We start from the raw sequence: 13,815 nt of genomic DNA, 5'->3' as shown, positions 1-13,815 counted from the left end.
TGTAGGTGACTGTACAAGCACAAATACAAGATGGATTCGTAGACATGAATAACCATATGAGACCAGCCTGAATACGTTTTAAAAAATCATTATGGATTCTATTCTAATGGTATCTTTTTATTTTCCTCATCCAATGACAAATAAAACGTAAATCTAATAACGTCAAACAAAAATCGATAGTAACCGGTTAGCTTTTAAAAAGAAAAATTGAAACCGGTTTTTTAGGATAAACTGAATTCGTTTCATCTTATTTTATCACTATTTCTAAACTAGGTATTCATTGCCTGCCATCGTTTTAGAGTGGATAGTAATACTCTTTATTTAACTTCTAATAAATAAATATAAATAGGTAACAGTAAATTATTAGTGGCTTTCCATCAGAGAAGGGTCCTTATGCACATGGAGCGTAAGGACACTTTAGGCATGAACGCCACATTAAAGGAAGTGGTAGACGTAGACTATAGGCAATTTTAGCATAAAATATCACTCAGATCATCCATACAGTTAAAAAAACGGAAATTAGAAGCAAAAATAAAGGAAATTCTAATATTTTATGAGTACCTGGTGGCTGGTGGTGAACATCCTGGGGGTACAGCTCTGGGGCTTCCGCGTGGTTACGCAGCACGTTGATGGCGTCATCCAACCTCTCTTCCATTCTCGCGCCCTGGTCATTTTAGAACAAACATCAAATGACGCCCTCAACAATAGAACCTTCACTACATAGTACAAAACAAAGTCGCTTCTCGCTATCTGTCCCTATGTATGCTTAGATCTTTAAATATACGCAACGGATTTTGATGCGGTTCTTTTAAAATAGAGTGATTCAAGAGGAAGGTTTATGTATAATTTGTTAACCCGTGCGAGTCCGGGGCGGGTCGCTAGTCTTAAATATAACTTTCATTCATGTTACTTTAAATTTGACAATGCGATGTAACTATGATAGTCAACCGTTCAGTTAGGTACAACAGTATATATGGCGCCTTCTCTTTTATTCTCGGTGCGTTTTTTTTTCAGACGTTACACATTTTCTACAATCATATTAACCTAGAATTGGCTGTAAAGTTTAAAATTTAGTTATTAACAAATGTTACTGAGGAGGGGTACGATTACTAAAGAAAAAATACTTCAATGTCACTAAGTCATTTTAGATTTGCAAAACAAAAATGTGAGCTCAAAACCAAACCATGCCACGCAATCACTAAAAACTTACTTTTTGTCAATACTTAGTCAGTTTAGAATGATATCCAATGGAATTCGGAAGATAATTTGATGAATATGATGAATATAGCGCAGCATAGGTGAAATTAGATAATCATACCCTGAATACTTCTTACTTCCCGTAGTATCGCTACAACTCTCCCATTTTTCCGGTATCGGTATTCTAAATGCTGTGTTTTAATATTAAAAATGTAGAAGTGGCTCGGGAAGCGGCGGAAAGTTGAAATGGAACTGAGCTGGAAATGGCTTGTGTGCCAAGATAACCACGGAGTAGGATTGCCGCGACTCAAGCCGTAGAGCAACCCAATATCAGCGTTGTAGCGCTTACACAATAGAGGGTATTACTGGAATGTTCTGCCGCCAGAGTGCAGCACTAAACCCCATCGTAAACCATAACTTATATATACTGTGCCTTAAATTGTTTTTTTGACAAGTTTTCACAAAGGGCCTACCGGGTAACGCAATCGAAACTCAGCTATCTGCCTCTTTATCGCTCGAATATGCAAGAGTGATATAGAGGTTAGATAACAAAATTTCGACTCTCTCGTTTGCGATAGACCCTTAGACTGTGACGGATTGTGAAGTGCCCCCTACTCAGAGTTTCGCGTAATATTCCCCATTTGTACCGTACTAGCGTTATTAAACTAGTTTTCAGTGGGTGGTATTTGAAGTGAATATACCGCTTGCGGCCGTAATACTTACACCAACGTCGGAGTGCTCCCGGAGGAACACCATGGCCTCGTCGAGTTGCCGCTGCTCCGCCGGCGCGCCCTACGACACGACAGGTTACGGCGATGTTCGTACACGACTGGGAGCCCGCACCATATACCGATCTATCACCTAACTTGAATCCCATATACTCGAGGAAGGAAAAAAAATGTCATTTTTTATTTGGCAAAACTTGGTATTATGTATTTTTTTTTTTACGTGGTACTTGTGGTAAGTGAATAACAAGAGTAATAATTATGAGTGATAACAGATATTTAGAAGAAAGTTACTTATTTAATAAGAAAGATAAAATAACCCCTCTTGCTTTAAATCATATTCGTTACTTTTGTTGAAATAGAAATGTGTTAGTATTGAACGTTTAATTTTGACCGATTTATTCACTTGGTGTGTGTATTAGGAACACATTACATTAGATTATTTTTCCGCAATGATAAACGTAAAAAATGCTAAACGCATCGACTCATGTTACATTACATTGACATCAACAGTAGGTAAATAAATTAAGATATTTTACGCGGATAGATGAATGTATTAGGCAGTCAGTGGCTGTAATGATGTATGTATGTTTTCCTGTTAGAACATGAGAAGCTAGCTACTAAACCACACTATCTACTACATCTAGGGCAATGGTAACAAGCTCCACACGGGTCGCTAACATTAAAAAAAAAAAGTTTCAATGAACACAGTATGACTTTTTAGGAAAATAAGAAACCGGTTATTTGTTTGAAAAATAACCGGTTTCTGCCCATGAATAACATATATTATGAGTATGACTCCTTAATAGTCATAAAAGTGAAGTCATACTGTATTAAGTTGAAACCGTAAACAAAACAAATTAAACATTAATTAAAACATTGGCTTGTTTCGCAACGTCAACGTCACATTTTAAAATAAAGGTGACGCGTAGAAAACTACAATAAGTGCAGTGAAAATATGGTCGAAAGTATTAATTTATGACCCATTTCGTACCTTGTCACAGTGACAATAGTATGAGGTCTCTAGCGACTTTCATATTGATTGTCACTATGACAAGGTACGAAATGGGTCATAAATTAATACTTTCGACCGTACGTTGTGAAAGAAGCCAGTATGTAACAACTCTATAAATGGCAACCAAATGGTCCAGAATCAAAATATTACTTGCTAATTCGATTTAATAAGTTGTATCGGAGTATAATTTGCTTATAATGTTTTCGATTCATAATATTTTGATTCGGATCATATAAAACTGTAAAATATTAAAAATTAGATTCATCCATGCTGGGATCCATGCTCGAATAAAAGAAAAATAATTAAAAAACACTGGAAAATCTTATTATTTCAAAAAGCTTATGTTTTTCAAAGTTTACGTCTAAGTTAAAATGGATATGTAAATCAATGATTGCAGGTCATCGGCCATTGGCATAATCTATACATACTTTGATAAACACTTAATTTATTAAAATTCATATCATGTACGTTAACAGAAATTTTAAACCCCATAGTAAACAAGATAATAGTAGTAACAAAACAGTAAATAACAGCCTCGCCTGCGAGATAGACTACCCGCCCCTCTTTTATTAATACAGTTTGAAAAAGACGGGTAGTATCTCTAGGGTGAGATACTGTCGCGCCAATCATGTGCTAGGCCTACTATAGATTATACCTTGACAGATGACCTCACACCACCCCTAAGAGCACCCCACACTAGCGTCTTTTGAGCGTCGGCGTCTAGATAACTCTATGGCCGCTGCTCGCCGCAACGTCGTCGCAGCGACGCCATTTTCCATAGCGCTGACTAGACGCCAACGCTCAAAAGAAGCTAGTATAGGGGGGGTGTCTAAGGGCTCATTTAAACGATGCGAGAACTCGCATGCGAGTTTCATTACATTGCGTCATTTGATCGGTCGGCTGAATTGATGTAACCTCAATGGTCCGCAATGTAACTAAAATCGTATACGAGTTCGCGCGCCGTCTAAATGAGCCATATCAGTGAGTGGGGGGTACTCACCATGACATTGGGTGGGAATACGGCGACGTGCTGGTGACCGTTGGGCAACACGACGCCGTGCGGGTGCGGCGTGCCCGCGCTGCCGGGGGATGAGACTCCGCTGGCGACCCAGTTGGGGCCCTGGAACATTACAGTAACCGGTTAACTCTTTAACCGGTAGAGAATGTAGCGATGTCAACATTAACCGGTTAACTCTTTAACCGGTACAGATGTCAACTGACGCGCGCGGCTACAGCCCAGCCTTCGTGCTTTCCGACAAGGTTCACGATGGCGCGCCGCACACAATAAGTGTGGCGTTCAAAAGAGTAAGAGGGGGTAAAGCCTAGAAATTAGAAAGATATGGCGCGCGAGGGAAGGAATGGTCATCGCGCGGATCACCTTTTATATCAATTACCTACCGTGGGCGTGCTTGTGATGACTGACCTGCGTGTGGTGGTGCATGTGGGGGCTGTGCTTGAGAGGGGGGTACAGCCGCGCGGGCAGCGGCGGGGGGGAGTGCACGGGGGTGGACGGCGAGGAGCCGTACGAGGAGAGGCTGCCGGCCTCCCCCGCTACCGTCGGCGTGCTTGCTGACGCGTACATCTGCAAGTTATGGTTAAGCTTTATGAGTGCGTTGAATATGATTACCCTCACTAATAAGATAAAATTGTGATTTTAAGACGCTTGCTTCGTGATTTTGCGCCAGCCGGGCTAGCACATGATTGGCGCGACAGTATCTCGCAGCGAGATAGACTACCCAGTTATTAACACAGTTAGAAAAAGATGGTTATAGTCTATCTCGCCGCGAAATACTGTCGCGACAATCATGTGCTAGGGGTGCTGAAGTACATATTAAAATAGGTTATTTATACGTGACATAGAGCGCTGTAGTACAGGATGCGACTCCTTGGTCATAGTTCGATATGCAATAAAGACCAATGATTTCATGACACGCTTCGGCAAAAGTAACTGTGAATCTAAATCAGTTATGTAGTATTGTTTATTTTACGTTGCATGCTTGTATTTTGTTTTCTTTGTAATGTTATCAAGTCTATTTCACGTGTTTTCACAACAACTAATGTTTAAGTAACATATTATAATATAGGAATGTTAATATCCAACAATACTTGTACGGCATGGCCTTGTAAGTCATCATGACATTTTGACATGTACGCGCAGGCGCAGTCGGCGCAGAGCGCAAAATGGACGCGTTCGCGTTCATTTACTTATAGGGTCGTGTTGTACGGTTGCGTTCGTGGCCCACAAATGGTCTCGCCGGAAGACCAGCGCTGACTTTCGGGTTAGCATTATGCTGAGGCGAGACCATTTCGTGGCAAACTATAATTTCTGTTGTTTAAAATATACTTTTTGTAATACGTTTGTATTGAATGTAGTTTAGTTTGCCATGAATAAACGAATTCTTATTCTTATTCTTATTCTTATTCTTATTTTGCGCCAGCCGGGCTAGCACATGATTGGCGCGACAGTATCTCGCAGCGAGATAAGACTACCCGTCCCTTTTATTAACACAGTTAGAAAAAGATGGGTAGTCTATCTCGCCGCGAAATACTGTCGCGCCAATCATGTGCTAGGGGTGCTGAAGTACATATTGAAATAGGTTATTTATACGTGGCATAGAGCGCTGTAGTACAGGGCGCTCCTCCTTGGTCATAGTTCGATATGCAAAAAAGACCAATCTCACCGGAGTTTCTAGTTGAGCTGCGGTATCTGCCAGCCTATGTTGCACGCATGATATATACACTCACTCGTAAAAAATCCTATACATATAAATACACTGCACACACGTTAAGACTGACATTAATCGCGAAGTTTAGAAACTATAGTGCGTTAGATACAAGCACGAAGTAACGCGTTACGGAAATTCACTCAGACCGTCGGTCGGCAGTTGAACATCTGGCGGTACAATCACGGGGTCTATTGACTCTATTGTTTTGCTCGGGCCTTTTACAACTTTTAGGAGATAAATAAATGCCCCTAAGGGTGCAATGCGACCGCCGTCGACGGCATCCCGGACGAGACTCGTGCATTTGGTCAATATTTTTGACTACGGGAGACACGGGAGTGTAAGATGTTTAAAAAGCCTTTAACTTTGGTTGGTTCCTTGAAAGATTCTCTGCTTTCCAGAAAGTAATGGTTGCTCTTTCAGTGGCATCAAATGCAACAAGGTGCAATCCAGATTTAGTGCTGCAATGCACACGAACAATTACTCGCAGTCACTAGTTAGTCGTAGGCGCAAAATCTTGGATGTTTCGTTTGAATCTATGGGTAATAAGAATATCTTACGGGCTGCAGGGGCAGGGGAGTGGTGGGGACGACATGGGAGGAGGGGAGGGGGAGCTTCGCCCCGTCTGGGGGCTACTTTCAGGCAGGGGCTTGGAGGCCAGCATGGCTACTACCACTACCCTCTATTAATGTCCCGATATGCAGTTTTTCATCAGGGTGGATACTTACAGGCTGCAGGGGCTTGGACACGAGCATATCGGTGGGCGAGTGGTGGGAACGACATGACAAGAGGGGAGGGGGAGCTTCGCCCCGTCTGGGGGCTACTTTCAGGCAGGAGCTTGGAGGCCAGCATGGCTACTACCACTACCCTCTATTAATGTCCCGATATGCAGTTTTTCATCAGGGTGGATACTTACAGGCTGCAGGGGCTTGGACACGAGCATATCGGTGGGCGAGTGGTGGGGACGACATGACAGGAGGGGAGGGGGAGCTTCGCCCCGTCTGGGGGCTACTTTCAGGCAGGGGCTTGGCTGCTGTTTTCTATCAGGGTTATGGATACTTACAGGCTGCAGGGGCTTGGAGACGAGCATGTCGGTGGGCGAGTGGTGGGGCGCGGCGGCGCGGAACGACGACATCGGCGGCAGGGGGAGCTCCGCCCCCGCGGGCTCGCTCGGCGCGCCTGGGAGACCTGCAACATGGACACATTAAGGGTTATAGTGTGGGTAGGAAAAGGTAAAAACAGTATTGTGAAACCATCCAACTATAGTACAGAAGTTCCTAAGAAAATAATTTGTCAGTTTTGGTCATGATAAGATAAGAAATAGGTATCACCATCGAACTCAACATCCCAAGATCTTGAAACCCAAGCAACCCAGCAACGAGCAGCGTCTATCATCTCATTCACATACAGCATCGAATTCTCACCTTTAGGTACTCATAACTGGACCACGGTCCAGGGAAGGGATGGTACTAGGTCACAGGTAAAACCTCCAATGGGGTGTAAAAGATGAAAAGGTAGAGGGCTCGTCAGAATGCGCACGGAAGGCAACCATTAGAGTAGAATGGTGGCATGTTCTGTGTGCAACCAAATGATCCCGATCACGGTGTCTGTCAAGAGCGCACCGAGAAAGAAAAGGAATCATAAGCTGGGGCCCGTTTCTCAAAAGCTTGTAACTTGTAATACAAGTCGAAGTCCGTTTCTAACACAAGTTGTCTAAAGGCGACATCCGCTTGTATTACAAGTTACAAGCTTTTGAAAAACAGGGCACTGATCTCGTGCTTGTAATATGGTAAGGCGGATAATTTCCTGCCCGCTCAAGGGGTCACTCTGCCGGTTGGGAGTCTGTATAGGGTAAAAGATAAATTCTTACCAGGTGACGCCCCGTATGTGTCATGTTGGTAGGGCGGCGGGGGCTGGTAGTACCCGCCCGCCCACTCGCCGCCCGCATAGTAAGGTTCTTGATACGCGCCCCCACCAGCACCTTTTGGTGACGCGTACCGGCTCGGTGAGTCGTGGCCGAATTCGTCGCTGCCATACTGTGGAAGAACAGAAAAAAAAATGTTATAAAATTGTCATCATTATAGGAAAAAAACATTTACAATACGTAATTAAGTAGAATTTTAAACGATATGCAATAGAAATTGATACAAGTCATATTTAAAAAACGTACGTTAAGGCCGATACAGACGGACTGCAATCCGAACCTTATCTGTACCGGCCCTTAGTGACATCGTAGCTAAAAACAAACCCGACACAATATCAATAGATTTTATGAGGATGGCTGAATTTTTAATATTTATGGAAACGGTTAAGCTTTTGAAGAGGCTGTGGTTCTTCAGAAAAGGAATGGTATTTTATTCGAAGAAAAATTGTATAGTTACTTTGTTGATTTTTTTTTATTATGAAATTTTGAGTGTGGAATAATCCTTCAGTTCAAAATGTGCAAAGACTACGGAAACCGTTTAACGCCAGCTGGGCTGTATGCTTGTTTGTCACCTGCAGGTTTTAGTTAACTCGTGTTATATAACAAGTACAAAAGTACGTTAGCTTGTCCGTGAGTCACAGTTCTCGGTTCAGACCAGTGGTGGCCATTTTGAAAGCTTTTGTGAGCTTCATAAGGAACTGCTCTTGCGCAAGCCACGTTACACACGGTACGGTACAATTGTTCATTATGGACCTGTAATATGGGAGAATTACTGCAATGTTCTGCCGCCAGAGTGCAGCACTAGCACCCATCGAAAACCATAGAGTTGCATATTCGATGCATAGCTGAGTTTCGATTTCGCGTTTCCCGGTAGACCCTTTGTAAACAAACCGCTTTGATGTATCAATGTCATATTTTATTGTCTGTGAAAACTTTTCAAAAAACCGTCTAAGACACAGTATGTATAAGTCACTCTATGGTTTACGATGGGGGCTAGTGCTGCACTCTGGCGGCAGAACATTGCAGTAATACCCTCTATTAAGGAGCTTTTCTTATACTAAAGGTTTCAGTGATTCCTAGACACTTTTTTAAACGATAGTTTTGAATACCTAGGGGGCACGGTTATAATACATTTATAATCCGTTTGTTTAGTAAAGCAACATAAAAAAAGTAAAAGTTATTTCAACTCCATAAAAATATAGTCGACATTAGAAGTTCTTAAAAAATCGTGTCAATAAAATGAATCATTTAGTTAGGCTGTTGACCATACTCGTATACAAAATAAATGACCCCGATCGGTCCGTCGGCATGTCCAGCAAATTATCCATGTATTATTGGAGTTGTTTTTTTTTTGTAATGGTGTTGTGTGGATAAAAAGGCTGAAAATGCTTTATAAAGATATCGCTAAAGGTTAATTAGTCTCGGCGCTAATTATGCTATTAGTGGGGCAATCCAGGGTTGTCACCCAACGATTAAAAAAAAAAATTGAGACTGGCATAAAAGTTAATTTTACTATCTTAAGGTTGTTTTTCTTAATTGGCAGGAAACGGCGCAGGATCGGGAAAAGTGTGTGCTCTCGTCTCGGAGGCCAAGACCCTCTCCTCTTTGGGTCGCTGAGCCATATTAGTTTGTAGTTTGTTTGTTTTTCTATAGATAAAGTAAATTTATTACACAAGGGAATAAGTGGATCAAACAACTACAATTGAATTAATATTTGAACAGATGAAATAAGAAATAAATATTAGGGGACCATTGATCACTATCACTACATAGTATAAAACAAAGTCGCTTCCCACTGTCTGTCTGTCTGTATGTATGCTTAGATCTTTAAAACTACGCAACGGATTTTGTTGCGGTTTTTTTAATAGATAGAGTGGTTCAAGAGGAAGATTTATGTATAATTTGTTAACCCGTGCGAAACCGGGGCGGGTCGCTAGTTTAATTATAATTTGAAGATACAATAGCTGCTATTATTGCTTCAGGACATAGGTTTTATGAAGCAAGAATGATACTTGCTTCTTTTAGTCAAGGCGAAATTAAAATTGTTAAATGATTGTAAGACGAAGTGACAACCCCAGCGCAGAAAGCTGCGCGCGCGCGGCCGCGAGCGAAAGCTCGCAGCGAGTAATTGAGCTTATTGTAGTTATACAATCGGAGACAATTATTATTTATATTTGATATAATTATATATTATTCATCATAATCACTAATGAACGAATAATGATTATTCATGTATTATACTATGTTTTTTTTAATAGGATTACAGTGCCCCGTCTATCAAAAGCTTGTAACTGGTAATATAAGTGGAAGTCCCTTTCTAACAAAAGCTGTCAAAAAGGGACTTCCACTTGTATTACAAGTTACAAGCTTTTGATAGACAGGGCACAGGTCATTCAATCATATTAAACGTAATTTGCTGTTTATTTTATGTCAGCAACATACAACATATAACATACTTATTAGGCAACCGAAAATTATACAGCGAACAATAACGTAACAACAAAACATATACATACCTACATTTTTTCACAACTTAGATTGTATATACCATATAATACAATATATATTTATCAAACGCTTATTGATATTTGATATCAATAACTGGATAATCAAATTAAAAGTGAGTCACGTCACCTTGAAACACAAGCTTATCATATTTCTCGTATGATGACGAATCTGTCTGTACTTCTGTAGGCTTGTCCACAGTCCTAAGTCATAATCGATGAATATTATATAAAAAACAATAGATGGACGCATGCATATTATGTACGATTAATAAGCAGGTATCATAATGTGATTTTTTGTGTTTTGTTATATTTTTATAATATGTATGCTAGTTTTAAGGTATTTATTTATGGGCCTGCCTGAAATAAAGATATCATTCATTCATTTCATTTATTCATTGGCTGTATGGGGAAATTAAAAGCGTCCAAAATTCAAAGCTTGACAGTTAGTGAACTTTCGTAGGTTCTAACTATGACAAATATTATCCGTAACATATTGACAAATAGTTAGCACCATAAAACCATGTATACATTCAGCATTAAACAGATATAGAGAGTGACAGCCAAACTACCACAGGAATAATGAATGATCATTCATTCATTATTCCTGTGGTGGTAGAATAACATTCATATGTTATTCTTTAATCAGGCAATATACCCATCGCAGGCCGGCACAAACTTTACTGAGGAGCTACCGCGAAAACCGAATTTCGCAAATTGCGGGGATCTTTCTCTTTTACTCCGATGAAGGCGTAATGTACCTAATTAGAGTGACAGAGAAAAACGCCCGCAATTTGCGAACTTCGTTTTCCCGCCCCTGTTTCCACTTTAGTTCCAGAAACTTATCCGTTGGGCAAGCCGGAGCTAAATCAGTAGAATGAGTGTCATTGTCTCAAAATAATTTAGTAAAGCCGCTAGGAACTAAGGTACCGAAATACTTACTCATCATCCGTAATGAGATTCTTATGCATTTATGTTACGAATTATACAGGAATCGCCTGCATTTTCCTTGTTTTGACGTGATAACGAAAAAGTGTCACGTTATGGACGTATCTTCATGGTAACGTTGTGGACGTATCTCCATGGTAACGTTGTGGACAGATCTCCATGGTAGCGTATAAAAGTATGCAATTTTTCATCAATGTTTTCTTATGACGTTATCACGCAAAATTATCGTCCGTATACCGACTTTACAGACAACCATATTTTTTCGTTCTACTAAATATCATTATTGTTTTTAACAATCTTGAATAATAATCAAAAGCATAACGCGACATAAACTGGTTTAGACGGAGTAGAAGACAATAATATATCCATCCTCCTAAGGCCCAAGGTCCTACCTAAAGTACTTATTCAGTTCGATGAAATTTAAACCATATTCAATTGGAACAGTTTCGTTCAATTTTGAAACAACGCAAAATTAACTCTATTTCCTACATTGCAGGTTCAAATTTCAGTGGCAAATTTTAGATTTTTTATTGGTATGGCTGGGGCTTAGGAGGATATGAATTTTAAATTTGATTATAATTTGTTTGCATTGTTAGATCATCATCATCATCATCCTGGCGTCAATCCCAGCTGTGCCGGGGCGCGGGGCGCGAGGACCCGGGGTCCGCCTTCCGACTCCTTGGTGTCCACTTTGCCCGATCTTCGGCGTCCCTGGTGGTGAGTCCGTTGGCACGCATGTCCTCCTTAACGACATCAAGCCATCGCTTCCTGGGCCGGCCTTTTCTTCCCGTACCGGGAGGAGGCGGCATGTCCAGGCATTTGTTACCCACGTAACTTGCCGGTCTGCGCGAGACGTGGCCATACCAACGAAGGCGGCACTCTTGCAGTTTGTCAGCGATGTCACGGACGCATTGTTAGATCATTATTATAAATAGATGTCTCTTTGTGTTGATTTTGCTACTATTCAACAATCATAAATAAATCGACAAATCTTTTCGTGACTATAAAGTTTAAATGGTCGGCAATTTGCATAGTTAGGAATATTTTAGGTACGTCAACATTTTTATGAAATTAAATTTGTCTCTTTAAATACAATAATTTAATTTACAATCCTAAACGGTCATCATTAATTAAATATATGTTGGAATATCTTATTTTGATTACCTATTTGTCTTATTTAACAAATGGCTATGAATATAATTAACTTCGGGTATGTCCCATAATATCACGTCAATATATCTAAATTCTTATTTCATTTCTGTTCTTATGCGAACCGAGATCAACATATTTATGTTGTAACTAAATGAATAACCGATATACAGAGTTATTTTTGGACCGTTAGGCATATTGTGCGAGGAGATTAGGTAGGCCATACTGAACAACTTTTTTCATGGGACCAACTCCGAAATCACAGAAAATTTTATGGCGTTTCATAAATTTTGGTCGAGTGGATGTCGACGTTTTCTATGGGAAGGCCAATTTTTTTTTTGGGATTTCCGGGTTGGTCCTCCCATAGAAAAAGTTGTTCAGTATGACCTACCTAATCACCTCGCACAATATGGCTAACGGTCCAAATATGACCCTTTATGTTGTAAGTAAACTAATAACCACTTTACCGTGTCCGCGAGTGTACGCACAATAAGGTGCTATCTCAATTGTCCGCGTTAGTTAACCCTTAAACGTACAAGGAAGCTGGTTATGGTCAAGTCTATATGAGAAACTCTTTGTACTATAGACCACACAGCTGAGCCATTGTGAACCTTAATGGAAAGAGATAAGGTTCACGAATTGACCAGCGTATATTACTACATTGTCATGTGACAGTGTGTGTGCGCAAACGCATACGATGAAATCGTTGTCATATATTACGTTAGGTATGTCGGTACTTAGCCGACATGGCAATCGTTATCGCTCAGTAACGTAGAGTAGTCATCTCTCTCTAACACTCTTTTAAATTAGTTCGCACTAATAAATTCGTTTCGTTCGCTACGGAGCGAAAACGGTTGGCATGTTGGCTACGCACCCAGATGTTTCTTTTTAATAATATAGGATAGTAAATACATTTGTATTGCCAAATCACTTGTATTTTTAGGGTCAAAGGCAAAATAACTAACCCTTATAAGGGTCAGTGTGTCTGTCTATCTCACTGTCTATCCCAACCAAATAGCTTCGAAACTATTTAATTCATTCAATTTGCTATAACACAAGTTGACAGCCTGATTTATTTATTTAAACCTTTGGGAAACAAACAGGCAAAAACAACACACATAGTAAATCAGACAACACATTCACAAGCCACCCAGTTTCCACTAATGAATAATAACAGTTATGCTGCTCAGAAGCTAACATTAATACAATTTAAACTTAAACCTATTTTAACATTAATAGAATTTACAACATGCAAAACTCAAATACCTAACTTGAATTGTTGAAAAAACACACATAACAACAACATGTAAACGTTGGCAAGTATGATGTAATATAATTACTAAATATAAATGGATATTATTTTTATTATTAACTGTACTTTTTATTGCAGAAACAAACTGATGCCTGATTACCGGACATACACAATTCTAGGGGTCTCCCATACACATTGTAATAATATGTTACACAAAAATATCTATCTGACACGGTCTTACGTATTTGTAGAGCCATAAGAGTGTGTCCACTTATCATATATTTTTGCGGCCTTTGCAGAGTAAAGTATTATTGCAGGTGACTGTACCGAGCTTTTATAATAGTATAAAACTGCAGTAGTCTTGAAAAACCTTTCTTG

General features: G+C 40.1%; 1 protein-coding gene across 11 annotated transcripts in view; it reads right to left on the bottom strand.

The window, feature by feature from the left end:
- The window catches only part of LOC134659325 (protein daughterless), a 172,073-nt gene that overhangs the window by 11,241 nt on the left and 147,017 nt on the right, over positions 1-13,815 (bottom strand). For 9 of the 11 annotated variants that reach the window (XM_063514989.1, XM_063514990.1, XM_063514979.1 and 6 more), the window contains 6 exons: positions 7,531-7,696; positions 6,724-6,848; positions 4,361-4,519; positions 3,938-4,057; positions 1,921-1,989; positions 562-664 (listed from right to left, as the gene is read on the bottom strand). In XM_063514989.1, the coding sequence (XP_063371059.1) occupies positions 562-664; positions 1,921-1,989; positions 3,938-4,057; positions 4,361-4,519; positions 6,724-6,848; positions 7,531-7,696 (742 nt within the window). The remainder of the gene's footprint in view (positions 1-561; positions 665-1,920; positions 1,990-3,937; positions 4,058-4,360; positions 4,520-6,723; positions 6,849-7,530; positions 7,697-13,815) is intronic. The other 2 variants (XM_063514988.1, XM_063514983.1) reach the window with 2 other exon arrangements.

This window comes from Cydia amplana, chromosome 24 (genome assembly GCF_948474715.1).
Source record: "Cydia amplana chromosome 24, ilCydAmpl1.1, whole genome shotgun sequence".
In the NCBI taxonomy this organism is placed as follows: Eukaryota; Metazoa; Arthropoda; class Insecta; order Lepidoptera; family Tortricidae; genus Cydia; species Cydia amplana.
The sequence above is the reverse complement of the archived record's forward strand: the minus strand, read 5'-3'. Positions and strand labels throughout refer to the sequence as shown.